Consider the following 27,810-nt stretch of genomic DNA (forward strand, 5'->3'; position numbering starts at 1 on the left):
ACACACACACACACACACACACACACACACACACACACACACACACATATATACATACGTATATATGTACACACATACGTACTCGGGTTACTATATATATAATATATATATAATTTCCTAGCAACTACCGCATACTGAACGCCTGCTGTGCCAGGCGCCCTGCGGGCATCTCACGTGCCCCTCACCGCAAACCTGAGGTCACTACCACGGCCACCTGTTCGGGAGCCACTGCAGGTGCACTGCTTGAAGCCAGGAAGTGCCCTTAGCGGGAGCGACTGCGGGTTAACCGACCTGATGGGAGGACGTGCTCAATCTCGAGGCGGCATCTCATCCCCCTTTTCTTTGCAAGAGCCTGGTCTGACAACACATAAACCACTTTCCCAGGAAACAACGGAATAATATACTCCGGGCCCTCTGACGGCACATGGAGTTTCGCACCCCGGGTCCTGGTGTCTTCACCTGGGAAATTAGTCTAGAACTCATTCTAGAACTAGTTCAAGACTCAGGTGTGGGGAGATTCTGAAATGCCTGGCACGCGGTCAGCACGCCCCTGGCTGGAGCTGAGCTTGCAGGCAGGCAAAGGAGCCCGTTGCGCCTTCAGAGCTCTTCTCTCCGGGGTAAGCTGCCGTCGCCTGCGCGTGCGGACGGGCGCGGGCTCGCGTTAACACGCCCGTTGGGGGCCGGGGCCGGGGGCGGCCCGGCTGGTGCAGCGTCCACAGCGCCAGGTGCACCGCTGCACCGCGCGCTTCCGGAGCGGGCTGTTAGCACCCACGGGGGCCAAGAAGCAAACCACCTCAAGAAATTGAAGAATTGGGAGTCACAGGGAAACTGGGCCAATAAAGGAAGACAAGTGAAAAGGTAGTATTTTATTGTCCAGGATAATTTTGGTTAGACACGATTTTTGCCCTCAGAGCTGATGGAGAATGGGACTCCACTACCCCATAGTCCAGTTGGTTCGCTGTATTCAGCAACGCCCCAGGTTTGTTTCTAGGTTGGGTTTAAATATTTACGTAAATTCCAGTTAACATACAGCATGATATTAGTTGCAGGGGTACAGTGCAGTGATTCTCCCTTATTTTTAATGATTTTTATGACATTTACCTACGCCCGCTCCGGTTCCTCAGAGATAAAGCAATCCACCTCCCATTTGCTTGCGTGTAACTGTTACTTTTCATTGGGGTGATTGTTCATGGGCCGGTGAGGCCCCTGACAAAAAAGATCTTCCTCTCCCAAACGGGTCCTTGTTTTCAGCTCAGAATGAGTAAGAAGGATTCCCAGTCATACCCTCACGTCCACCTCTCCCCGCGCACGAAATGAACCAGAGTTCAAGGGTGGCCACAGGGAAAGGGAGGGGCTCTTTCCACCCTGCCTTGCGGACTGGGCGGTGCAGCCTCACCTCTGTGGGAGTAAAAACGAGGAGCACGCGCTGCGCTCAGGTGGGACGAGGGCACAGGACCAAGAGCCGGATCTCGAAGCCGTGCACCTGAGCGGCTTTGATGGGAGCGGCAAGCTGAGCACCCCTCCCCTTTGGCCCCGCGCAGGCGGCCGGCTCCTAAAAAGCCAAGCCCCTTAGCGCCCCGGTGACCTTTTCACCGCCTGCAAAGTACAGTTTGTGCAAAACTCGGATGCTGGACGAAGCACTGGTATAGGTTACACCCTAAATGGTGGGATATACCTTTCGTGGGGCTTTTAATGATTCAAAAAAAGATCATGTTACGGATTGTTTTGGCCAGATACTTTTCAGCATCCATCAACGGTCCTTCCATTGGTAAATAAAGAAGATCAAACTACATTTCTTTTAAGATGAAAAGTTTATTTTGCCTTCTGCCTAGAAGCAAAACTAGTGAAAATTAAAGTATAAAAATAAATACAATTTACATTAATGGGCATTCCACTCAAAGTAAAAGTAACAAAAATAATGTATATAAATTAAAAATCCATCAAAAGCACAAAACGATGTCTGGCACTTTTATGAGGAAAAGCTGTGAACATTAAAAGATGTGTAAAACACACAGGCTTTTATCTTTAAAAAAAACAACACTCAAGTTTGTCAACCTTAATCTAAAGCTAGTTTTAACTTTCTCCAAAACAAACTATTTTTTTTTTTAGCTAATTTGCATTAGTGCACACAAAATTTGGAAGTATCTGTCTTTCTGGAAAGACCCACAATGATATGAGTAAGCTGTATCCTGAGTTTTCAGAATGATAAAGCACAATTTATCATATTAAGATATTTTGCTATACTTTATAAAGAATATATCAGTAACTCAGACATTTTTGACCGCCTTCTGATTTCCTGGCTCACTCACTCAACAAATGATACATCTCAATAAAGAAAATCAAGTTTACACCCTGGGTAGATTATTACGGTCTACAGCTGGATGTAATAGCTAACTTTTAAATAGGGCCGAAAACTGGAGAAAACAATCTTTATCTCCACCTTCTTCAAAGGATATTAAGAATATATACAGTCTGCATTTTCAAAATACCAGTATCATTTTAAAATTCAAGTTAGAAAGAGTAAATGTACACAGTCCCGATTTTATGTGAGAAGCACAAAGCCCTTTTTGGAAATGGTATGATAAATTAACAGTGGCATTCACTTTCATAAAATCATGTTCCCTTGGTAACATTTTTTGGTTTATATTTTAAATGAATATGTCAGTGATGAAAACCTTAAATGCGTAACTTCACCTTGACAATATTCCTGTTCCATCTGCAAATCTGAACTTGTTGTTATATAGCCCTTTAGTCTCTCCTAAATCAAGCAAGCTACAAAGAGCAGACCATGAAGAAAGACAAGACGCAGACCACCAAGAAAACAGAAGCGCATGCAGTGTTACTCTATTTTACAGAAATGGATGCACTGATTCACTCCTAGGTGCTACTACATTCCAGAAGATTGTGCTATCTCCCCTAATTTTTTACCCTCCATAGAAAGATTTTATGATTTAGGAGAAGTGTTTCCAAGAGTACTGGGGTAACATACATTAAACCTAACATATCTGCACAAGACAACTAGCTGTTAAGAGGAATGAACTTTTGATCAAAGCAGTGGCCCCCAACCACTTCTATGGTAAAGTTGGGGTGGACCACAATCAGCAGGCGAGTGTTTTCTCCTATGTGGTTATCCCGTAAATCCAAGAATATGAAGACCGAGAGATTAATCAGTTTTTAAAGTTACATAAACCAGGAGAAAAACATCCTTCTGCAGTAATTTCCCCTCAAATACAACAGTATCTAACTTATCAAATTTAGCAATCAGTATGCAGAGATGAATGAAATTTATATTTGAGAACTTAATTTGTAATTTATCACACCTTTTTGACATTTTATAGAAATAAATCCAAATGCCCTTTAAGTTTACAAAAACGTTCTCTGCAGACATCTGGCTACAGAAAACAAACTTAGGTTTGTACAGGTTAAGCAAAGAGATGGTCAATTACTAAATACTAATGTGCCTTCACCCAAACCTAACATTAAGAGGAAAATGACGGTGTAGGGAAGGAATTAACCAGACTGATCAAGTTGCCCAGATAATTGCTCAGCCCTTTGATGTCACTTTGCCTGTGTAAACAGTCCAGGCTTAAATAAAAAGTCCTGGGCAGGGAAAACCGTATGCATGAAACCTCCCATCCACCCCTTGGTTATCCTAACGAATGTTGTCTTCTTAAATTGTCGCAACATTTGGCCGCTTTCTTTGGGTTTTTCCTGCATATGCTCCTAAAAATAGAGCAAAACTAATATTATTTCTCAATGTCAGTTTTTTTATAATACCGTTTAATGAGTGTTTACTATATAATGCCAAGCACTGAGCTAGGCAATGTACATTATTATATTTAATCCTTACATAACATAATCCCCAGGTAGAAACTTACTACTATTTTAAGAATACAGCCGAGACATGGGCGAGGAAGTCACTTGCCTAAGTAACAGATACTCCGAGAACCCAGTTACACCTGATTTGCTGTTTGACCCAATAACCACTGTGCCATACTGCTTCCGACTCTGCTTTAATTAGTGGTTTCTGAATGTCACTATAAACTCCTGAGTCAAGCACCAGACATCAAATGAGCCAAACAGGTCTTAAAACATACGATCAGTGATTGCAATTGAGTTTGTAAGAACTATAAACTTTAAGTGCTCTGCAGCAAGCTGTAAGCCCTTGGCATTCTACTGTCTGTCATCACAAAAAAAAACTAGCTTTCTATCAATTGCTTAATAAACATTCATTCTCCATGCGGATCAAACTAAAGCATAAGTTTCAAGTTTGTTTGTAACACAATCCAAGCCACTAAGAATCTAAGCAGGAAAGAAAAATCTTTTCAACTGCAACTATGGGTCCCTGGGTTGAGATTCATACTTAGAATCTTAATCAGTCATACCACAATTTTTCAATTTACATACAATGATAAAATCGTTAGTCTTTTTCAATTGTCTAGGCACTCAGGTATAAATAAATCTTTAGAAAAATAGGAAAGAAATTTTGTACTTGTTTGGATACATAGTAATTGTACATGTTCATTTAAGAGTTAAGTTCATTTGTATTTATAATTATGTTGCAATGCAATTAAACCACAATAGTTCTAAACATTGAACTTGAGGACACGACTAACTGCACTACTCCGTTCCTAATGTGACTTCCTATTCATCCTTCATACTGTTGAGTATTACTTGGCTCTTTTTCTTACAAATTCACAAGGGACAAACAGTGGAGATGAAATGCATGAGACAAGAACATGGAGAGTAGTCACTGTGGCAATAAATAATATCACGCAAAACAGTACTAACTCCTCAATCAACTGCCAGCTGGCCAGAATTTATCACAATATGTGACTCTAATATGGGAAAAAATTGAAAATGTCTTGAAATCCCACATAACTTCACAAGCCGCAGATCTGGTGTTTGCTTGGAGTTCTCCTAGTTACCTTTCAAACCAGTTGATTCTGACCACCTCTGGAGGAAGCAGAATCCTCAACTACATAACCCCCTTTAAAACACCTCCACTGACTGTCACTCACAGTGGCTTCCAAAAGATGACCTTTTACATTATCCTCTACAAGTGCAACATTATAAATTAAATTCACTACATACATGCAAAAAGTCAGCAATCATTTCAAAGCTATGTTCAGTATCTTGTTCCCTCTTTGAACTTATGTGAACAAATGGCAATAACAAAAAAAATTTCTTATGTTGTTCATTCCCTCCTAATTTGGAGGAAATCAGTTAGTAATAAAAGCTCTAAATATGCCTAATTGTATATTAATGGGAATATTAGAATTGATTAAATAACTCATTGCCTAGTAATTAATTGTATATTAATGGGAAGATTAAAATGATTAACTCATTGCCTAGTGATTAATTTTTGGTTTCTTTTAAATGTTTAGAAAGAAATGTAGTTAAAGCAAAGCATTTTGAAAGTATGTTTAATGAATCACATAATTTTTGGTGAGCTTATCAAAGTATCTTAACAAAGACACCTACCAAATATTAAAACATTAGCTTAAAAGTTTGGCATGAGTTTCATATTAAATTTGTCTTCTTGCCACCATAAACAGAATTTAAAATCCACAAAATAACAGAAACAAAACTTACCCCCTCCCGCCTGGCATATTCACATGTGATCTTGTGGCCAGAGGGAGAAATTTTTCATCACTTTATGTGCAGATACAAATATTCCTGGGTGATACACTGCCCCAAAGCTCAACAAACATGCACAGATTTAGGCATCAGGTTATTATACTTTACTCGTTTATAAAAAGGTTTTCTCAATTAGGCACATACAATTCTACAGATTTTTCAGATTAAAAAAATGTATAGCGTTTCCACGGGATTATTACAGAAGCCAAGATTGGACACACAGTTTTACCAAGGTCTCCTGACCGCCACCAAATACTAACACGGTGGTCATTAGCAGGAATGACTGTGAATATGCCCAAATTATGGTGGCAAGGAAAGACAAGACATTGCACTCGTATGGCCTGCATCGTGGGGCAGCTCGTGCACGTCCTTCTATTGAATGGGCTTGAAGAACTCATTTGCTACACACCTGAAACAGGCGCTCTGTTAGGCACTCTGCTCTGTGAAGACTTCTGTCTATTTTGCACAACCCCCTTCACTGATGTCTTAGGGGTTCTAATTGAATATAAAAGAATTAATAAGTCACTTGCATCAAGATCTAAATGTTCAACATTCAAAGAAAGCAACCATACTGCAACAGTTCAAAGTGCAAATACGCTTGGAAAGAACTTAAGTCTCACGAATGCGCACAGCAAGGAAGCTATGCTTTCCTTCATCGGGAGACTAGAACCAAGGCTTATACTTTGTTGGAAGGATCACTTTGGTGATGCTGAACTTACTATATGGATGCTTACAATACTTAATGAGCAAAATGGTATGAAATGAAAAGTAAAAGCATGCCAACATAAGATGGTAATTAAGATATAATACACAACAGTACACCAAAGGATTATCTTGGAGCACAAAAGTTAAAAGATCTTCGCAATGCTATAAAACAAATCACACTTGTAAAATAGATATCCTTTATGTAAAGACACTAAATTATTTTTCCCTCTCAAAGCTCATCTTGCTTTAGATGTTTTTAAATACCCAGGGGTGGCATTCTTACCCTTGTCTACTAAGTAGCCTATGAACTGGTGCATTCTGTCCTTGGTTTGGCTGAAGGACTCTGTTAACAAAGTAAGTAAAAAATTAATTCAGAAGAGACTGACATAAATTCAGTTATCCCCGGCCCCCCCCCCCCCATTTTTTAAATAGGTGAAAGATGATTAACAGTGAGGTGACACTGGTCATCTATGCAGATATACCAATGTAATACCACGGAGCAAATCACAATGACTGAAGCATATTAATAGGGTACTTATATTTTTTTCACCAAGAGCCCAAATCTTAGGTTTTTGTCTGGATGTCTCAAGTGTTTAATTCTTGTGTGTTAGATAGTTTATTTATACGCTTCACAAAAACCAACTTTTCCTTTCAAACATCCAAGGGAAGTAACATCACTCTTGTAAAAGTAGAAAACAGGTCTGAAATATTAAGCTAGATTTCTAAGGTTTTTAAATAATTATCCTAAATAAGTCCTAGACTGTGAGCTGAACTCAGGACATCGGGGGCTCAAATTTCTACCCAAGACAGCATGTCCTATAGAAAGGTCCTGAGACATGTGGTCTGTCATATAGCCAGCTACATGACCTAGTGTTAATATGGATCTTGGCCATTCTTCAGTCCTCCAATCAGCTGGGAGTGTTCTGCTGATGTCAAGTTAGAAATAACTCAACAAAGAGCAAGCTTGGCATTTACAAAGAAAATCTTTTTTTTTAATAAATAAATAGCTTCTCACGGAGATGAAGTAATTTTTCTCACCTTGTTTCAGAAAGATTTTGTTTAACCAGAAATTTCTTATTTGGCATTCCCATTTCAGCAGCTCTAACACAACATAAAAATAAGGACACACAATGTATTTAGAAAGGGAGAGAAAACCCTTACAGATGTGATACACGATGACAGAAACAAATCATTTACAAGTTTTGTACTACTCAGCTGTACTAAGCACACCAGAAACTACTTTCCAGAAAGAAGCAGCTTGCAACGATAGTCACTTTGCATTAGGTTTCCCTCCCGTGAAGTCTTTCGCATATTAGAAAAAGACTACAGGGTTGCCTGGGTGGCTCAGTCAGTTAAGCATCCGACTTGGGCTCAGGTCACAATCTCACAATTTGTGAGTTCAAGACCCACATCAGGCTCACTGCTGTCAGCATGGAGCCTGCTTGGGATCCTGCTTCAGATCCTCTGTCCCCCTCTCTCTCTGCCCCTCCTCTGCTGGCACTATCTCAAAAATAAATATTAAAAAAAAAAAAAAGAATATATCCAAAAGAAGTAAAATTGACAGTGAATATAAAGATTAACTATTTTTAAGGCTGAATGGCTATCGATTACACAAGTTGAACACTGTCAAATTTAGTACTTTATATGTTTTACCTAAAGATTAAATCAGATTTTATCACCTGAGTAATAAAACTATTTATATAAAAAGAGATTTCTCAGCTCAGCTGTCAAAACGTGAACTGTTCTTTTTTCTAATTTGAATACACAAAGAGACCAATAGATGACTAAAATTAATTGGTTTGGCAATAACTGGATTAATGTGATGTGACAGGAAGTACACTTACTTCATGTACTTCTTCCTATCGAGAGACTTCTGTGTTGCAGCTGACAGGGCCACTCGTGGGCTTTTCATTCTGTCCTTTAAAATACAAAACAAAAAGCTTTAATGGTACCAGTAATACCACTAAAATAATATAGGATGATCTCAAACTGCACAGAAAATCTTCTCTTACTAGCATTCTGAATTTTAGTCTGTCTTTAGAACTGAAACAGTCCAATTTGTTAATAATTACAATGATTTTTCCCAATGAAGTAATAAACTTGGCTTTTCTTTTGGCTACCACATGAAGACCAATGACTCAAACCACATTCCTCCAACACCCTGATATATTTCAAATAACTCTGGTTTCCAAAAAAGGCAAAATCTACATGATAGTTTCAAGGAAATTCAATGTGGAGCCAGTGATAGTTTTTTATAAGCCATCCAAACAACAGTCAAAGCTTCAACTCCAAAATCCAATCACAAAACAATATGCAATTCTTTTAAATCTGTCATCAGAGTTGCATGTTGCTGGTAATCCTGGGGATTGTCTGTGCTTAAGAATTGCAGGGAAGCTGCTGAAGTCAAAATAGGGAATGAGGGGCACCTGGGTGGCTCAGTCGGTTAGGTTAAGTGTCAGACTCTGGATTTCGGCTCAGGTCACGATATCATGGTTCGTGGAATTGAGGCCTGCGTAGGGCTCTGCACTGACAGCCCAGAGCCTGCTTGGGATTCTCTCTCTCTCCTTCTCTCTCTGCCCCTCCCCACTCTTTCTCTCAAAATAAACTTAAAAAAAAAAAAAGAGAGAGAGAATGAGATTTAGTATCAATTACCCCAAACCCAGAAGAACCTCATTGTGAAATAAGAAATATATTGGTCTCTGCCCCTAGTTCCTGCTAATATTTGATCTTTGACACCTGTTCCTAACACAGAGCTCCCAAAACCCTTGCAAATCTGAGAGTGAAAGAGTAGAAACTTTTTTTTTTTTTAAATAAGTTTACTTACTTATTTTGGGAGAGAAAGAGGAGAAAGAAAGAGTCCCAAGGAGGCTACACTCTGTCAGTGCAGAGCCCAATGCAGGGCTCAATCCCATGAACCTTGAGATCAAGGCCAGAGCTGAAATCAACAGTCAGACAGTCAGTTAACTGACCGAGCCACCGAGGTGCCCTGGTAGAAGCATCTTTTGTTCTAATATTTGGTTTTTTACCTCAGTTCCTGACACACAGCTCCAATCCCCTGTCATTTTCTGGGTGACAGGAGCATCTTTTGTTCTAATCGAACAACTTTTTGGGGGGCCCCCAGGTGCAGACTATTCATCAGAAAGACCAAGCCTGAGTAGAAGCTTGGAACATTCAGCCTTAGCTTCTTATCTTGAAGAGACAAGAGAAGGGCTGGAGATTGAGTTAATCATTGATCATGCCTGTATGAGAAAGCCTCCATAAAAACACCTAAAATACGGCGTTCAGAGAGCTTCCAGGCAGTGAACACATCCATGTGCCAGGAAGATGTCCTCTATGCAGACAGAAGCTCATGCCTTCAAGACCCTTCCAGTCTTTGCCCTATCTATCCCTTCATCTGGTAGTTCATCTATATCCTTAATTATGTCCTTTATTATATAATAAACCAGTAAATTCCCTGAGTATTGTAGGCCACTCTAGAAAATTATCAAACCCAAAGACAGGGTTGTGGGAACCCTGTTTTAAAGCTGGTCGGTCAGAAGTATAAGTGACAACCTGAGACTCTGGATGGGGGAATCTTAACTGCCTCCTTACCTTGTAGTATCTGACTCTTAACTCCAAGTAGAAAGAATCAGAATTGAATTGTAGGACACCCTGCTGGAGTGGGGGAAAACCTCACACATTTGGTATCAGAAGTGTCTTGCAAGCATAGAAGAAATAGAGTTTTTCTTTTTCACTCATTCATTAAAAAATCAGATAACAGGGGCGCCTGGGTGGCTCAGTTGGTTAAGCGTCCGACTTCGGCTCAGGTCACGATCTCACGGTCCGTGAGTTCGAGCCCCTCGTCGGGCTCTGGGCTGATGGCTCAGGGCCTGGAGCCTGGTTCCGATTCTGTGTCTCCCTCTCTCTCTGCCCCTCCCCCGTTCATGCTCTGTCTCTGTCTCAAAAATAAATAAACGTTAAAAAAAAATAAAAAAAAATCAGATAACATACCATTTGCCTGAGCATTTTCTCTTTGCGAACTTCTCGGTCATGATGGAGAATAGACATTCTCTCAGCTGCATCCATTACAAAGAATATGTCATGAATACCATACAGGGCAGCTCGCAACTAGGTTCAAAAGAAGAAAATATTGTGCCCATTTAAAAAGATGAGATTAGAATTTAGTAATATTCTATGCATTTTCACTTAGAGAAAAAGGTTAAAGTGTTCATGGAAACCTATTTTCAGTGGTGAAATGAAGGGAGAGATATAAATGTCCATTCCCTAAAAGCCTACAGGATGTGGGCATTTACCTGAGCTAACACTCTTTCCTGAAGAGAAGCATCTTGTGCTGAGACAACTCCTCTCTTTAATGGTGCCTCTGACTGAAAGCTTCTTATGAATTCCATAGTGTCCTGGAAGAAGAAATGCTCCTTCAAAAACCACTCTTCTAGAAAGACTGATGATCACTGGAATTTTCTTTTGATTTTTTCTCAGCCAATTCAAAATCAGTGAGAACATAAAACTATTACTTATCAGAAGGCAAACAGCACTCTCTAAAGCAAGACAAAAATACCCAAACTACTTCATTTAAATATTTAAAAAAATTATCAGACTGAGATTAATCAGATTTCTGTAACTGCCTCTATTGTAGTGACTAAAAAAATGTTGGATCTGCCTAAGTTCTGAACGAATTGGTCAACTCCAGCTAGTGACTAGCTATCACTGAACTGGGAGACTGAGACAGAAGTGAAATACAAACAATGGACAAGCTTCTTACTTTTACGGTTTGGCGAAGTTGTTTTAGCTTATCTGTCTGCATAAGCCTACGAGTTAGAAATCCTTTTGCCACTGCAGTTACTTTGTTAAATTTTGTTTGTACTTCTGGACTGAAAACCTGGAAGAAATAAGACAGATACAATTATTTGAGGATCTGAGCATTATACTCAAGATGTTTTCCCAATCTATTACAATAAGCTAAATTCTTCTACATATGTGTGCTCTGTATAGTTTCATCTCTGACAAAAGCTAAGCTATTTGATGTATGGCAAAAATATCTGTCCCCATTTGTACAACCTAAGATAATGTACCTCTTTAAAAAATATAGCTAGACAGACGGATACACAAATATCATGAAGTATGCCCACCTGAGACCATTTAGTTTTGGCCCTTCCAAAAGCCCTTGTTACTGAGAGTTTGGTGAAGCCACTAGTTGATGATCCCCAGAGGTAGAAGGGTGCTTCATTTGCAGAACCAAAGCTATGCTGTAGGGCAGAGTTCGTGAAACCTGGAAAAATAAATATACATAGAGTATTATACTTGATATTATATAATCAGAATATGCAGAATGTCCAAATAAACACTTATGACTCACTAAGAAGAACAACCGCCTCTGAAACTAATCCATGTGCAGACTTAAAATATTTATGGACTTTAAGCTTATGCGCCAGATGGAGCTTCTCAACACAAACAGCATCTCTGGATAATTGAAGATGTGAAGATATGCTCTTGCTGGGTCTGAAGAATTAGATGTAATTCAAGATCACTCAGGAGATGGCAAACTGTGTTTTCAGTTAAAGCACATCACCTGCTGCATGAATAAACAAAGCCTGGGCTCTGAGTCAAATTTCCTAGTATTTTCCTCACTGAGGTGGCTTTTCTCATGAACACCTGCTCACTAGTCTTTGATCTGCCATCATTTCATTTTTCACTAGTTACTGGTCAATAGAGTTACTTGAAGAGCTACAGTTTGGGGGCACCTGGGTGCCTCAGTCAGTTAAGTGTCTGACTTTGGCTCAAGTCACGATTTCATGGTTCAGGAGTTTGAGCCCCACATCAGGCTCTCTGCTGTCAGCACAAAGCTGGCTTCAGCTACTCTGTCTCCTCTGTCTGCCCCTCCCCTGCTTGCATATGCATGCATTCTCTCTCTCGCAAAAATGAACATTAAAAAAAAAAAAAGAACAGAGCTATAGCCTTAAAGTGTGCCAAATAAAATACCTTGCTGTGGGATAACTTTCCCAAATGGAAGAGAATTCTAAAAACATTTACCAGAACTATTTGAATTTGAAGTATGGAGTGAGTCCACTTGAGACAGCATTGTTTCCAGCAAACCAGAGTCACTCACTTTTCTCCATTCTAAGTCCACTGCACTGTGAATGCCCAATTCAGAGGCTTCAGCTGCCTTCTTCTCTTTTAACATTTTCTCCTGTTCTTCTATTTCCTGTAGATTAACCATGTATTATAACCTGCTATATCTTTTAATTATATCCCAAAATACCACCATTTTAGGCTTAGCTAAAAGTAATGGGGTATTATCAGCAAATGATTAATTTCAAGTTTTCCTACCTCAAGTGAAATCTTAAAGCAAGTAATCTTCCCCTTCAATACACTCATGCAGAATGCATATTTCAGCATCTATGTATAAAATACCTTTGAAAAATATTAAACGTTTTGAGTCAAGGAATCGGAAGTCTCCTTTTGATAAATTATGCATTTATTTTTAGATAAGCTAAATATCAAACCTCACAATTCGGCAATATCCATGTATCAAAATCAATCACCCCCTTAGATTAAGATATACAGGGGAAAAAACTACAAGTGTCCTATACATAACGTGTGACCAAAACTCACACATATCCTGGGCTAACTTCCACTTACCAGCCCCATGTCCTTACATTTTAATTCCTCACCTTTTGCAATCTTTCCTGTTCCCTTTCCTGCTCAGCTATGAGTAGTGATAACTGCTGGGCATGCTGTTCTTCTAGTCTCTTCCGCATTTCTTCAAAAGCTAACATCTTGCTTTTTAATATCTCCTCGCCTTCTGAAAAGAAACACATACCCTCAAATTTAGAAAATTTACTAATATCTGATACACAATTTAAATTATGCTTCTGACCAAAGAGCATTCCGACATCTGACATGACACAATCAAGGCACAGCCAGGTCCCCACTGTGAACCACATCCTCTGCCCCTCCCCTCACTGCATGCTACCAAATAAAGGCCTGTGTGTCACCACCATCCACGCTCAACAGATCGCATCACGATCTGAACTGATGGAGCCAAGACCATGTGTTCAGTCTGGATTCTCCTCACTCAAATTAACCTCAAGGTGTGATTCTCATCTGTTTATTCTTCTGACTCTTGTTCTTCCCCAGGATCTCTGGTATTGTGGCTTGTAGTTTTGTTTTGGTTTGGTTTTTTAAATAAATGTTCCTTTGATAGTGCAAAGCTTCTCAGCTTCAGGTTCCAAAACACATCGGAAATTAAAATTACATATATCAGAATTACTAACTAAAAAATATATTAAATCATTACAACTATACAACTTACTGAATAGAAAGGGGTAAGCCACTCTGAAATGTTGAAATACCAAGTATTACACAGACATAGCACATATTCATGGATCCATCACGATTCAACAAAATTCAAAGAATTATTCTTTCCGAATATACAGTCAATGATTTTCACTTAAGATAAGCATACTGTCTATCTTCTATGGTACCCCCATAATGTTCCTAAATACATTGTATTCATTTACAACAGTTTGCATTTGTTCATGTGCAATTTTTCATAGGCAAAAGGGACTAGAAGAGCAGGGCTAGAATTACAACTTTTAGCAAAAAAGGAAAAAGCTCCTTAGCCCAACCACACAACCAATAGTGAGATCATTCAGCTCTACCTTAAGAATTTCATAAATGAGCAGTGTCCAGGGGCTCATCTGACAGCAAGCCGGCTACCTCCATGAGTGGCCTCACCCCTATTAAAGCACTGCCAGAACCGCCCCATGGTTGGCTTTGTGGGTGTCTGCTACTCATGGGGACAGCCTCCAGCCATGCTGTACTGTCTGTCTGGATTATCCAGGTTGGCTCCCCAGATATCGACTGATGTTTATTTATTAAAGTTCTTATAAAGTTACACAGGCCTTAAAACCCTATTTGTCCTATAAACCCTGTCATAGTGTGCAACTTTACAGAATGTGAAGGTTTTTTTAGGAAGATAGTTATCACATTAGAACTGAAATGTTTATGTCCAAGAACTTCATTTACTTGACTCAGATCTTCCGTATCAGTAATGAAGAATGATGAACCATGACAACAAAATAAGGATTAATGAAGAAGGCATGTTTTAACAAGTTGCTGTTAATATAACACTAGATGAGAAAGAAATTTGAAATATTTTGTATCAATAAAGATGCCATTCTTGAAACGCTACTCACAGGGACTTGTGATTTTTCTCTAATAATTTGATGTTCAGGTGTTCCCTGAAGGACCAATTACATGAGGAGCTCATTACAAATGAAAGGACTGATGAAAATATTAGAAACCACAGTCCAAAAAGAAAATATCATAGTAATACACTAGATTAAAACCGTGAGTGATGTTTCATGCAAGAACTTTTTCCTCCAGTCATTAACAATACTCTCTGTGATACAAAGTGAACTGTGAAAGATTCACATTTTAAATAAGAAAATCCTTGAAGAGGGGTGCCTGCATGGCTCAGTCCATTAAGCTTCTGACTCTTAATTTCAGCTCAGGTCATGATCTCAGTCATGGGATCGAGCCCTGTGTCAGCCAGAGCTGGGTATGGAGGCTGCTTAAGATTCTCTCTCCCTCCTCTGACCCTCCCCTGTTTGTGTGCTTGCTTGCTCTCTCTCTCTCTCTCTCTTTCTCTCTCTCTCTCAAAAAAAGAAAATCCTTTAAGAAAGCCTATCAAATGGCAATAAACTATAGCTAATGATATGTTCTCTGACAAGAGAAATGAAATTAAATATCCTGATGAACAAATGAAGACCATTATTGTTTTTCAAAATGTCAATTAAAAGTATTAAATACAGGGGCCATCTGCTGGGAGGGTATCAAACACTTCAGAGTTTCCTTACCTTTGGAACTACTTTCTAACATTTTATTCTTGTTGATGTAGACAGATCCCTTAGGGTATCTTTTTTCTGGCAAATGTTGCCTTTCCTGTTCAGTTATTCCGGTTGTTAAGACAAAAGGGCAGTTTTCTTTTTGCAAACTATCAATATCTAAATCAAGTCTCCGTTTAACTTTCTCAAAACTGTTATCCAAAAATTGTTCATTTCCACAGGACACTGTAGGGGTGTCCATCTGCTGTCTGGTATTCTGGTTTTGCATCAGTAAAGGAGATGGGTTTTTTACATCATAAGACTTATTCAGTTCCATCTGTAAATTGCAGGAGTTTTTCTCTAACACATTGGCTGACTTGAGTGCACTCATGGGTCCAAAGTTTTGACTCACTACACACTGACCGGTGGCATACGGCTCATGCGATCTTGGCATCGCAGTACATGTACTATCCATTTTGTGTGGTCCTCTCCCATCACATGTTAAGTGACCTTCCATGACATCAAGTCCATGAATAACCTTATTTTCTAGGTGATTTCCTGAAGACTGACATACCTGATTTGATTTACCTAAAACCACTTCCTGTATGGCTTCAGATGTATTTTTGGTGACATAAACCTTGCTTGAACAAACTCCTAAATCAACTGGTAACTTTGGCACAGTTTCAAGTATTTGTGTTTTTTCCTCAGTATCTTGAACAACTAAGTCTATCGTCTGTTCTTTTCCTTTAGGACTTAACTCACAGGCGTTTATTGGGTTATTTATAAGTATATGACATGCTGATGATGGTCTAGAATGCCTTCGATGCATTTTAGGACTCAGGCTTGGCTCTGGAGTAGGTAATTTGGCATATGAACCAGTAAGACTTTTGATAACATTATTTTCGGTAACAAAAGTGGGAATGACTTTAAAATCAGAATCAGGATCTAAAATAGTGTGATGGCCAGTTCGTACAGGTATGTCCACTTTAGAAAAGCTACCTAAAACTGATGTATTCATGCTGCTTGCTTGAGCGGAAGCACCTTGGAGAAGAACATTTGATTTATTAAGGCTTGGTTTGTCAGGAATAACTGAACCACAGTGTTTGCCAGTCAACTGTGCCTTTTCCTTTCCATAGTCAGTCACTTTACCGGCATCATTCTCTTTATCTGAATGACTCTCGTTAACACTCCTCTTTGCACTACTTCTCAGACTGCGTCTAGACTGTTCTCTTTCTATATATTCCTTTGACTTTTTCATCAGGTTCTGAAGACTCATTATGTAGGGATCTGGAGTAACTTCCGAAAGTGATGGATCCGGTTCTTCATGTGTTGGCAAGAGACCATCAGATGTAAGAGTCTCCTGTGGAGTTGCTGAGGGGGTTTTTACAGAAGCTTCGTTTTCCGCAGGGCTAATATCTGAAATATCACACTGCTTCAGAGAATTAAATTCTTCTGAGTCCCTAGCTAAGTCTATCCCATTGAATTTAAATCGGTCCTCATTATTCAGTGGCAAAATTCCAGTTATCTTTTCAGACTTTCCTAAAGTAGAGTGTTCAGTAGGGCTTGGCAAGATATTTGGAAACATAGCAGGGACATTCAGGTTTCTCTCTTCTGAATTAGAGTAAACCGTTTCAGTCTCCCATGGATCAAAATCACTAGCATTAGGTGCTTTTCTAACCTGAAAAAGGAAATTTAAAAATTAATATTCCCTTACTACACACAAAAAAGCCTTTGCTTTGTTTTCTAAAATAAAATTGAAATAGAAAATTCAGAGTTCTAATATTTGAAAACACAAACAAACAAAAACTAAGATAACCTTTTTCTATTGTGTCCTATATCACAGGGAGCACAAATTACTATAAAAAATATCCATTGGTCATTCTGGCCTGTTTATTTAAAGATTAAAAGAAAAAAAAGGAGATTATCTAATCTGATACAATATGTATGTATGTGTATGGGTATACACGTATATTCATATATCCATGTGCAATTTAATCTTGGAATAGAAGGAGTCTCATTAACTTTCTTTTGGTTTACATGTTATTAATGTCACCAGCTGTTCCTCCTATGAAAGCTGTCATCGAAGCATACTAAGGTATGAGTTAAAATAGCAAATAAATTTCTTACATAGGTGACTCCTTTAACAAAGACTAACATATTTTGTAGTAACTAAAACTAAACATTGTAACTAAAATCCTTCTATATGATGAGGCAAATTTGTAGTAAATGAAAGCTCAGCCATGTAGCTTAAGTTACTTAGAAATAAAATTTTCAACTTAAAATCCAAATCATCAAAGCAAACTTCAATTTGATTAACCGATGGCCATTTTTTTTTTAATTTTTTTTTTCAACGTTTATTTATTTGTGGGACAGAGAGAGACAGAGCATGAACGGGGGAGGGGCAGAGAGAGAGGGAGACACAGAATCGGAAACAGGCTCCAGGCTCTGAGCCATCAGCCCAGAGCCCGACAGGGGGCTCGAACTCACGGACCGCGAGATCGTGACCTGGCTGAAGTCGGACGCTTAACCGACTGCGCCACCCAGGCGCCCCATCCGATGGCCATTTTTAAACAGCAACCTGTTAATGAGTTTTGCAACAAGCAAAAGTAAAAAAAATTCTGAATTAAGGGGCACCTGGGTGGCTCAGTCAGTTAAGTGTCCAACTTGAGCTCAGGTCATGATCTTGCAGTTTGTGAGTTCAAGCCCCACATCGGGCTCTCTGGTGTCAGAAGGGAGCCTTGCTTTGGATCCTCTACCTTCCCCCGCCCCTCCCCTGCTCACACGTACTCTCTCTCTCTCTCTCTCAAAAATAAATAAACATTTAAAATTTTTTTCCAGGGGCACCTGGGTGGCTCAGTTGGTTAAGTATCTGACTTCAGCTCAGGTCATGATCTCATGGTTCGTGTGTTTGAGCCCCGGGTTGGGCTCTGTGCTGACAGAGCCTGCAGCCTGTTTCAGATTCTGTCTCTGGCTCTTGCTGCCCCTCCCCCACTTGTGCTCTGTCTCCAAAATAAATAAACATTAAAAAAAAAAATCCAAATTAAGAGAACAATTGATACACAAGAGATCCAACAGAAAAAATTAAAATTACACTTTCTATCTAAATCATTTGACCTTGCAAAAGAATAAAAAGTGAACTGGGGGTGCCTGGGTGGCTTGTCAGTTGGGTGCCCGACTCTAGATTTCAGCTCAGGTCATGATCTCACAATTTGTGAGTTTGAACCCTGCATCAGGTTCTGCACCGAAAGTGCAAAGCCTGCTTGGGATTCTCTATCTCTGTCCCTCTCTCTCTCTATCCCTTCCCCATGCACACAGCTCACCAACCCCCCCAAATAAATAAATCAACGTTAAAAAAAAGAATAAAAAGTGAACTAGGATGGTTTTTAAAGATTATACAAGTATATGCTAAGCTGACAGAAATTATCATATTATCAATACAGACTCCAGAATCCTGAATATTAAAAGATTTTTAGGGGCGCCTGGGTAGCTCAGTCGGTTAAGCGTCCGACTTCGGCTCAGGTCATGATCTCATGGTCTGTGAGTTCGAGCCCCACATCAGGCTCTGTGCTGACACCTCAGAGCCTGGAGGCTGCTTCTGATTCTGTGTTTCCCTCTCTCTCTGACTCTCCCCCGTTTATGCTCTGTCTCTCTCTGTCTCAAAAATAAATAAACATTTAAAAAAAAAATTTTTTTTTTAAGATTTTTAGGTCGTTGTGTATGTGTTTTTTCCCTAGACCATATGGCACTCCTGTTTTACCTTACAAATCCCAAGACATATAATAGTTTCCAGGTACTAATGCAATAAACAGTACAACAAAGTATACTTAGTCACAACCTCAGGATCAAAATAAAACAAAAGTGATACATACTCACCAAACCCAGGAACATATTCATAGGTTTAAGTAAAATAAAATGTTTTCTTAAAATACCTCACGTTTCACATTTGTGTATACAGCAACTATGATTTTGTACACTACGAAAATGTACAGGATCAAAATAAAACAAAAGTGATACATACTCACCAAACCCAGGAACATATTCATAGGTTTAAGTAAAATAAAATGTTTTCTTAAAATACCTCATGTTTCACATTTGTGTATACAGCAACTATGATTTTGTACACTACTAAAATGAGCCTTAAACTTAATATGGACAGTAATTATAATCTGCAAATTAAATTACTACCCACAGAGAAATGAAGGTAGCCGTTGGTGGGAAATAGTCTCAGGTTCATTATACATGTGTCATCTAGTATGAATTATACAGACTGCAAACCCTTAAGATTATGAAGAAAATTTTAAATGTAGCCTGCAGAACAGTGCTATGTATGGTAGACATAATTTGTTCAACATAATTCATTTGGGTTTTTTTTAGTATGATCCAGACCTTAAATTGTTTATACAAATTTAAATTCAGCTAAATAAAAATAATTGCAAACGGCATGAATGTATTGTTTAAATGGTTTCTATTTGGATCTAAGATGAATGTAGACAATTCTACTTATCTAATCTAAATTGCATTTGTGTATTTAAGAGGGTAATTTTCACCAAAAAAAATTGGGGGCAGTTATTTACTTTAGCAGAGAATGAGAATAAGGTCATTGAGTCAATAGTCTGATTAGTTCAGAGTAAACCACAATGGTCAATTCTATCATTTTGTCACTGAGAATTCCATGTTTTTAGAGTCATAAGACACAGACAATAAGCAATTATATTCAGGGTAGGGCTCCATTGTCTAAGTACCCTCTGATTCAAGTACTAGGCATCACTAACAAGCAAGTGAGTGTTCTTTGGAGTAACTGAAATGGAATATTACAAACTACAAAGCTTCTCAAACATTATAGTAAAATATATTGGTAACTAACTAGTAAGTGCAAACATATTTCTGAAAAATTATCATCAATGCTTACCTCATGATTTCTTAATTATAATTTTTAAAAGCCTACATTACACACCTGAACATTTTCAAGAATCTCCTGGACACGAGCCAGTAAATCTTTCTTCTTATTTACATGCTTTCTTGTTTCTACATCAAGTGCTTTCTGCTTTTCTTGTTGCATTTCCTTCCTTCTCTCAATGGTAAGCTGCAAAACATCATAAATATATGATTATTTCTCATAAATATAAAAATATCATAAAATCAGAAAGCTTTGAATCAGAATGATTAAAACATGGAACAGATAAAACCACAGGGAAAGATATCTGAACAGTAGTGAGGGGTAATGAGGAGGATGGGGCATGGGAGATCTTTCCGTGGGTACAAGAATGTTCTGTGTAGGTGTGAGTTATACAGATGTACACCATATATGAAAACTCTATGAAACATTAGAACTTGAGATCTGTGCATTCTACTGCATGTAAATTATTCTCAACTGAATAAAAAAGTTAAAAAGAAAGAAAAAAACCTGTTCACTTACCCAATGCTCTAAAGTGAGAAATAAAATAAGCCCTTTTGGGGGCTCCTGGGTAACCCAGTTAAGGGTCTGACTCTTGATTTTGGCTCAGGTCATGATCTCACAATTCATGAGATCGAGCCCCACGTCGGGCTCTGCGATGACAGTGCAGAGCCTGCTTGGGATTCTCTCTCTCTCTCCTCTCTCTCACTCTCTCAAAATAAATAAATCAACTTAAAAAAAAAAAAAAACCACAATAAGCAAATGGTATTTTTGAACTCTGACTGGACCCAGATTAGGAAAAAAAATAGTATAACAGACATTTTGAACACAAATGGAGAAATCTAAATATGAACAGAATATTAGATGCTATTAAAATTATTACTAATCTTCTTAGGATGTGATGATGGTATTGGGGATTTTATGTAGGAGGATATCTTATTTCTAGAATATTTATACCAAAACATTTAAGTGAAAATTGTTATACAGCTTCAATTTTCAAATGGCTCCACAAAAAAAAAAAAAAAAAAAGCATGTACGTGTATATACACATCTACATATATATAAAATCACAAACACCATAAAGCAAAGATGGCAAAAGTGTTAAAAATTATTAAATCTGGGGCGCCTGGGTGGCGCAGTTGGTTAAGCGTCCAACTTCAGCCAGGTCACGATCTCGCGGTCCGTGGGTTTGAGCCCCGTGTCAGGCTCTGGGCTGATGGCTCGGAGCCTGGAGCCTGTTTCCAATTCTGTGTCTCCCTCTCTCTCTGCCCCTCCCCCGTTCATGCTCTGTCTCTCTCTGTCCCAAAAATAAATAAAAAACGTTGGAAAAAAAAATTTTAAAAAAAATTATTAAATCTAGACGGTATACATGTGGGGAGTCACTGCACTACCCTTTCTATTTTTCTGTATGTTTGAAAATGTCATTACAAAAAGTTGGCAGAAAATATTGATCTTTTACCTCCTGTTATATAAAAAAAAAATTCTTCATGCAATTTCTTTCAATTATATTAATTTTCTGGTTTGAAATAAAGTCACACACATTTTAAAAACATTCAATCAGTATGAAAGAGTTTACAATGAAAAGTGTCTTCCTTCTCATCCTGTATTCCTTTATCATTCCTAAGAAAAAGAATCTTATATAAAAACCCAAATAGTTAACATATATTGAGTACCTCCTATGATCCAAGTAGTGTTGTAAGCATTTTACATGTATTAGATCATTTAATTCTCCAAAGAATCCTATTAAAGTAGACACTATTTTTATTCTCATTTCAAAAATAAAGAAAATGCGGGTGGCCTGAGTGGTTCAGTCAGTTAAGAATCTGACTCTTGATTTAGGCTCAGGTCATGATCTCATGGTTTGTGAGTTCAAGTCCTATATGGGGCTCCGCACTAACAATGCAGAGGGTGCTTGGGATTATCCTTCTCTTCTGCTCTCTCTGCCCTCCCATGCTCATGCTCTCTCTTTCAAAATAACTAAATAAACCGGGAAGGGGAGGGCAGAGAGGGAGGGAGAGAGGGAGGGAGAGAGGGGGAGAGAGACAGAGAGAAAGAGACCAAGGGAGCGAGAAAAAGAGAGAGAGGGAGAAAGAAAAGAAAAAAGAAAAGAAGTACAAGAAAAGAAAATGGACCTGCAAGTTCACACAGCAGGTAGGTGGCAGAGCAGTGATTTAAACCAAGGACAGCAGGCTCCAGAGCCAGGCTTGTAAGCACTATTTTACCCTGCTCCAGAGGGCACGATGTGTGCAGTGATTTACAATAGACTGTGGAGATCCTTCCATGCCTGCACATGTAGGTCTATTGTACTCATTTCAATGGCATGTATGAGATTTCTATAAAATGGACCACAGTCTTTAAACTAGTCCACTACTGGACATTTACGTTGTTTGTTAATCTTTTGATATTTCAAACAATGCTACCATAACCTGTACGTATTTCTTCGGGCACAAAGAGCAGTATAAGTGTAAGATATTCCCAAAAATGGAATTGCTAAATCAAAGGTTACATATACTTTCAAATTCTGATAAACACTACCAAAATGATCTCCAAAAAATAAAATCAGCTGATTCTCTCAGAAAAAATGTAGGATAAGTGCTTTTTCCCCACAACCTAAGGAACGGTAGGTCTTAGCAGAGTTTTGCCAATCTAGTAGATGAAAAAACGCTAACTCTTTTATATTTAATTATGAATACGAAGCATTTTTTCAATGTTTATAACCATTTTTTTTGCTTTTCTGTAAACTTACCTTAGTGACTCAGTATAGAAAAAAAGATTATTTAAAAATCATAGAATGTTTACCAGCGGAGAAAGCACAGCCACTCCATGGAAGCGGATAAGTGAGATGTTTTCAGATGGGACAGGTAGAAAGCTCTCCGTGGACAGTGATGCCTGCTGGACTCTAGCAAGACTATTCTCACAGAACTTCTCATACTCCTCCATCTTCCCACAATTACACTGTCAGAGAGAAAAATGTCACTTGCAATGTGCTGAGAAAAACAGATCTTCATGATTTGGCAAATTTTATAGAGCACTTAAATATTTCTAGCATTCACAATTCCTAGAACTGGCCCCCAGAATTTTTTTTTTCACTGATGAACAGCGAATTCTTAAGTAGAGGTAAGCACCTCAAGATCCTACCCAGTGAAGCCTTGCTTCCTATATTAAATATTCCCAAACATATGTATATAAATCAATATTTAAATATGATTTGTTTAGAAAAGTACTAAGAAGTCACCAGGGAAAAATTCTTAAAAGGAACAAAAGTTCTACACCACTTTACTCACTTCAGATTATAAACTAGAATATTGTATTTTCCTTAGCAGGACTTATCTACACAAGAAAAACTAAATCATACAAAGGTAAAAATGCCAAAAGAAAAAAAAAGACAAAAAGGCTATTTACATAAAAGAGGATATTTACCTTTTAAAATTCTTCTGTTATCATGAAGTTCAAAGTCTATTAGTACTTTCACATCTTGAAAATATATCTGGTCTCCACAGTCACCAGACAAATCAGTCACGGGTGGAAACCAGAGTATCTACTGGCTCTCTTAATAATACTATCTTATTGTTGAAAATTCTAAGCACCACCAAACTACTTAAAACAATCAGCCCAGTAATTTCACAACTTCTGGAAAAGTATGATGATGGCTATGAAAATGCAAGGTAAACAGAAGGATTAGCCACCATGTTCATTCATTTAGCTAATGTTAAATATTTGATTGCCTGTTTCCATAGCTTTATGTCTGGCATCGTTTCCTTTAAATAAGAGAAAATGAAAAGAGAGACATCAGACTCATAACCAGCAAGGGTATGAACTGTGAAAACAGAAAAATACAATAATGTTCCCTTAGGTGTTCACTTTAAAACAACCAAAAAAGGCGGGGGGTGGAAAATTTAATTGACGATATGGGATACGCAGCAATGAAATAAGATAGAATATGATACTGTCTTAAGCATTAAGGTACTTAAAAATGTAGTACACTAAAATGTCAGGGACGCATTATAGCATAATTAGAAATGAAAAAGCATATTATGATTTGATTATGAAAAATAAGATATATTGCTAATTTTGACCAACTGGTAGTCTTCTTATTAATAAAACTTCTTCCTACCATCCCATCAATTCTAATTATTTCTATATTCAACTTATGAAAAGTGTGAGTTTAATTTCAAAGAAAATTATACTGGAGTGTGAATGAGATTATTTTTCAAGCTTTTATTCATAAAACAAGCAAAAGTAAAAAAAACAAAACAACAACAACAAAAATACCACAACACCTTTCTGCATGACATACCAAGGCCTCATTTTTTAGTCTGGATTTCAACCCCCATTATGTTATCTTAACAACCAAAATATGCAGAAGCTAAAATGTAAGAGAAATTCAAACAACTCCATTTCTACTAAAATACTTAAAAATATTTTTTAACACAACCCACGCATTCAGCATTATAGGGCATGTAAATAGATGACTATACAATTATACAATTATAAGAAATATTTACTTTCTATGTATACACAAGCAAAGTATGAAATTCTATTTTAAAGTTCTGGGGAATGTAAAGAATGAATAAAATGTTTTTGTGGCAAGTTTTATTTTTCTTTCAACAACCTCATACAGATATGCCAATTGCTTTGCAAAATTAAATTCAGATCTCTTAAACTGCACACGTTTGTCATGCATATTGCAGATGTACCGTGTTAGATTTTTTATTACAGCATAACTAGGGCAGATGATAGGGCTTTTAATACCCAAATACAAGTGCTAAATATGGTGGATTATGGAAATTACCAAATGATCCTAGAGCATGAAAGAATTTTTCCTATCCTTCAGCCTCAATGTGAATTTCCCTGACCTCAAAGAGGCCATCCCTGATTATCCCATCTAAATTAATCCTGCGTTTACTCACTATCACATTACCCTGCTATTTCCCAATTTTCATAGCACTTACCACTATCTGAAATTATCTTGTTTATCTCCTTGGGTTTTGTCTGTCTTCCTCCACCAAAATGTAAGCTCCATAAGCACAGGTACCTTTTCAGTCTTGCTCACCACTGAATCCCCATTACATAGAACAGTGTCAGCACACAGTAGGCACTTGATAAAAGTAATGAATAAATGAATTAGGGTAATTGGCTCAAACAATAATGCAAACCAGGAGAGAAGAAAAAAAGGAGACAGTGGACCAGATAAAAAAGAAGCTAGCGAGGAAGAACGGAATTTAAAGACTGGTAGTTTTGGGGCGCCTGGGTGGCGCAGTCGGTTAAGCTTCTGACTTCAGCCAGGTCACGATCTCGCGGTCCGTGAGTTCGAGCCCCGCGTCAGGCTCTGGGCTGATGGCTCAGAGCCTGGAGCCTGATTCCGATTCTGTGTCTCCCTCTCTCTCTGCCCCTCCCCCGTTCATGCTCTGTCTCTCTCTGTCCCAAAAATAAATAAACGTTCAAAAAAAAGAAAATTAAGAAAAAATAAATAAATAAAGACTGGTAGTTTCATGGATGATCCTATTCTCCAAAGAAACTGGTACCTCTCAACTGCAAAGGCAATCATTTAAAAAATGAGCATTGTATCCTATATGATTAGCAAGAAGGCACTTCATTTCTCACACAATTACCTGTCAGCAAAGTTTTTTTTTCTGAACAGAGCCTTGACTACAATGCCACTCCAACCACAAATCTACCAACCCACAGTTTACCAGCAGGCATTACCAGTCCACTTGAATTAACAATTTTCAGCTGCATCAAGTTCAGACATGCCTTGTCTTCTCCATTTATACCATGACCCTTCTCCAAATGAGTCTCTTTGCAAACCCCATAGACGGGTGCTCCTCACCAGTGTTCTACCAGAAATGTCACTAAAGGGGATAGTGCAAGTAACAGAACAGATCTTGCTGTGTTTTCGGATGCTAGCTGCTCGTTTACCCCCTAGTCCTCCCAAAGACAAACTTTTTGTATAGGCAATAAAGAGGAAAGTTTCTTATTCGGGGACATATTAGCTGTGTGTTCTTGGCAATTTACTTACCATCTCTATGCCTCAATTTCCTCATCTGTAATGCAGGGATAATCAGAGTATCTGTCTCAATAATTCAATGAACTAAAACGTGTGTGGCAATTAGCATAATGCAGGACACGCTGAAAGGACCAGTATAGGGGACTGCTTTTATTATTAAGAGGATGATGATTATTATGATTTTTGTCACTAGGTTATGAATATCGGGAGGGTAGCGACGGTGCTTTGTTCCTCGTAGGATTCATATGTAACTTTAAAACACAGAAAGGGGGACAACACCGTCCTCATTTCGTTGTTTCCAGACCCCTGTCCATCAAATCAATCTCTGGGAGCCTGTCACTTGCCTAAACTGGGGGTAGGGAACCGGGATTATAACCCTGCAGAATAGGAATCACCTAGCAGTATCAGGGGCAATCAAGAGAATTTGCTTTATTCGCCTCAAGCTTATTCCCCGGGGTCGCAAAGGCAGAGTAAACAGCACTCCTAGGGCCTTTGGTTGTGGTAACCGGCTTTCAGAATGTCCAGTGCACACCCTGAGGACGCTCCCTCGCCAGTATCTTGGGAGAAGAAAAACGGTCCAGTTTTATCAACGTGAGGCGATTACGGCTCTGTCTCGAGTTTATTTGCTAGGGACCCTCTGCCTTGCCCCCAGCGCCCCACGCCCACCTCCCCCAGCTCCTTTGATGGGGCTCCATCCCGAGGGCCCAGGCAGCACCAGTATCCGAGCATCACCTCCGCGCCGAGTGTCGCTGGTCCCCGGGCACCTGTCTCCTCACACTCGGCGCTTTTCTAGAGACTCGAAGCTCAGGGGTCCACCACCTGCATGCGGGTTCGGCACAGAGTTCACCCTCAGCTCTCAGGGCGCCAATTCCGCCTCCCCCGGTGACCTAAAAGCCGGGACCCGCTGAGGATCTAGTTCCCTCCTTAAGCACACACCTGATCTCCCACGGCCTCGTCAGCTTTTTTTTTTTCCCCTCGCCACGGGCCTTGTCAGGAAGCAAACGGCTCAATTGGTACTAACAGAGCGCAGCTCGGTCCGCCGCCGCCTTCTTCTTCTCCTCCCCGCCATATTACTGGTCTCAGGCGGCAACGCGGGATCCTGGCAACCGCCACTGCCGCCGCCACCGCCCGGACTCCACCTCTTTGGGCCGGCACTTCCGGGGGCTGCTTCCGGGGCCGTTGGAACGGTTGGGCCTGAAAAAAACTACAATCCCCAAGGTGCATTGCGCTCCGCGGTACGCGCCCTATCCTAGTGATGGAAGGCGTAGTACTTACGGGCGGCGCAGTGCATGCTGGGAAACGTAGTCTTCACTGCAAGCTAGGGCCTGTAAAATTTTAATGTATTACTGTAAGAACGCCCCTCAGGTCTGAACCCCCTGAAGTGTTCCTTGTAATTGCTACTTTTTACGTATCTGTGAAGAGATAACCTCTTTATTTGTGGTCGTTGGAAAACATACAACACTTACCAAATTTTTTTTCCCGTAAATAAAAAATTGCTGAATCCCAGATATCAACTCTAAGCCTCAAGACATCCCTACACTTTTGCAAATCAGTGGGAAAACACGTCCAAGAACAAAAAGTAACAGGTTCAAGATGGCCCAAAAAGCCCTAAATGTTTTACCAAAATCTTCTATCTAAACATATTACCAGCTTTCCCCAAAATATGAGGTAGTTAGTTGCCCCTTTCCATTTCCTAACTCTGTTTTACCTTCTGTCTTTCTTGCTGAAAATTCTTCCCG

At 39.1% G+C, this 27,810-nt stretch overlaps 1 protein-coding gene across 7 annotated transcripts; it reads right to left on the reverse strand.

The window, feature by feature from the left end:
- Window positions 1–1,792: 1,792 nt before the first annotated feature.
- CCP110 (centriolar coiled-coil protein 110) lies at window positions 1,793–27,219 on the reverse strand. 7 transcript variants are annotated; one of them, XM_040458918.1, is made up of 17 exons: window positions 27,008–27,218; window positions 26,804–26,890; window positions 25,017–25,162; window positions 22,864–23,019; window positions 20,125–20,253; window positions 15,204–16,848; window positions 13,014–13,144; window positions 12,373–12,544; window positions 11,472–11,611; window positions 11,105–11,221; window positions 10,638–10,739; window positions 10,336–10,452; window positions 8,190–8,263; window positions 7,384–7,446; window positions 6,629–6,688; window positions 6,050–6,135; window positions 1,793–3,723 (listed from the first exon to the last, which is right to left on the reverse strand). In XM_040458918.1, exons 4-17 carry the CDS (start codon window positions 23,002–23,004, stop codon window positions 3,671–3,673), a joined length of 3,030 nt encoding a protein of 1,009 aa, XP_040314852.1. In that variant the 5' UTR covers window positions 23,005–23,019; window positions 25,017–25,162; window positions 26,804–26,890; window positions 27,008–27,218; the 3' UTR covers window positions 1,793–3,670. The 7 variants fall into 7 exon arrangements, with proteins under 7 accessions (XP_040314852.1, XP_040314854.1, XP_040314851.1 ...); XM_040458920.1 differs by lacking the exon at window positions 26,804–26,890 and having other exon boundaries at window positions 13,014–13,141; window positions 27,008–27,219; XM_040458917.1 differs by lacking the exon at window positions 26,804–26,890.
- Between the last annotated feature and the right edge of the window lie 591 nt (window positions 27,220–27,810).

This window comes from Herpailurus yagouaroundi, unplaced genomic scaffold, assembly GCF_014898765.1.
Source record: "Herpailurus yagouaroundi ecotype Mexico unplaced genomic scaffold, PumYag 222, whole genome shotgun sequence".
NCBI lineage: Eukaryota > Metazoa > Chordata > Mammalia > Carnivora > Felidae > Herpailurus > Herpailurus yagouaroundi.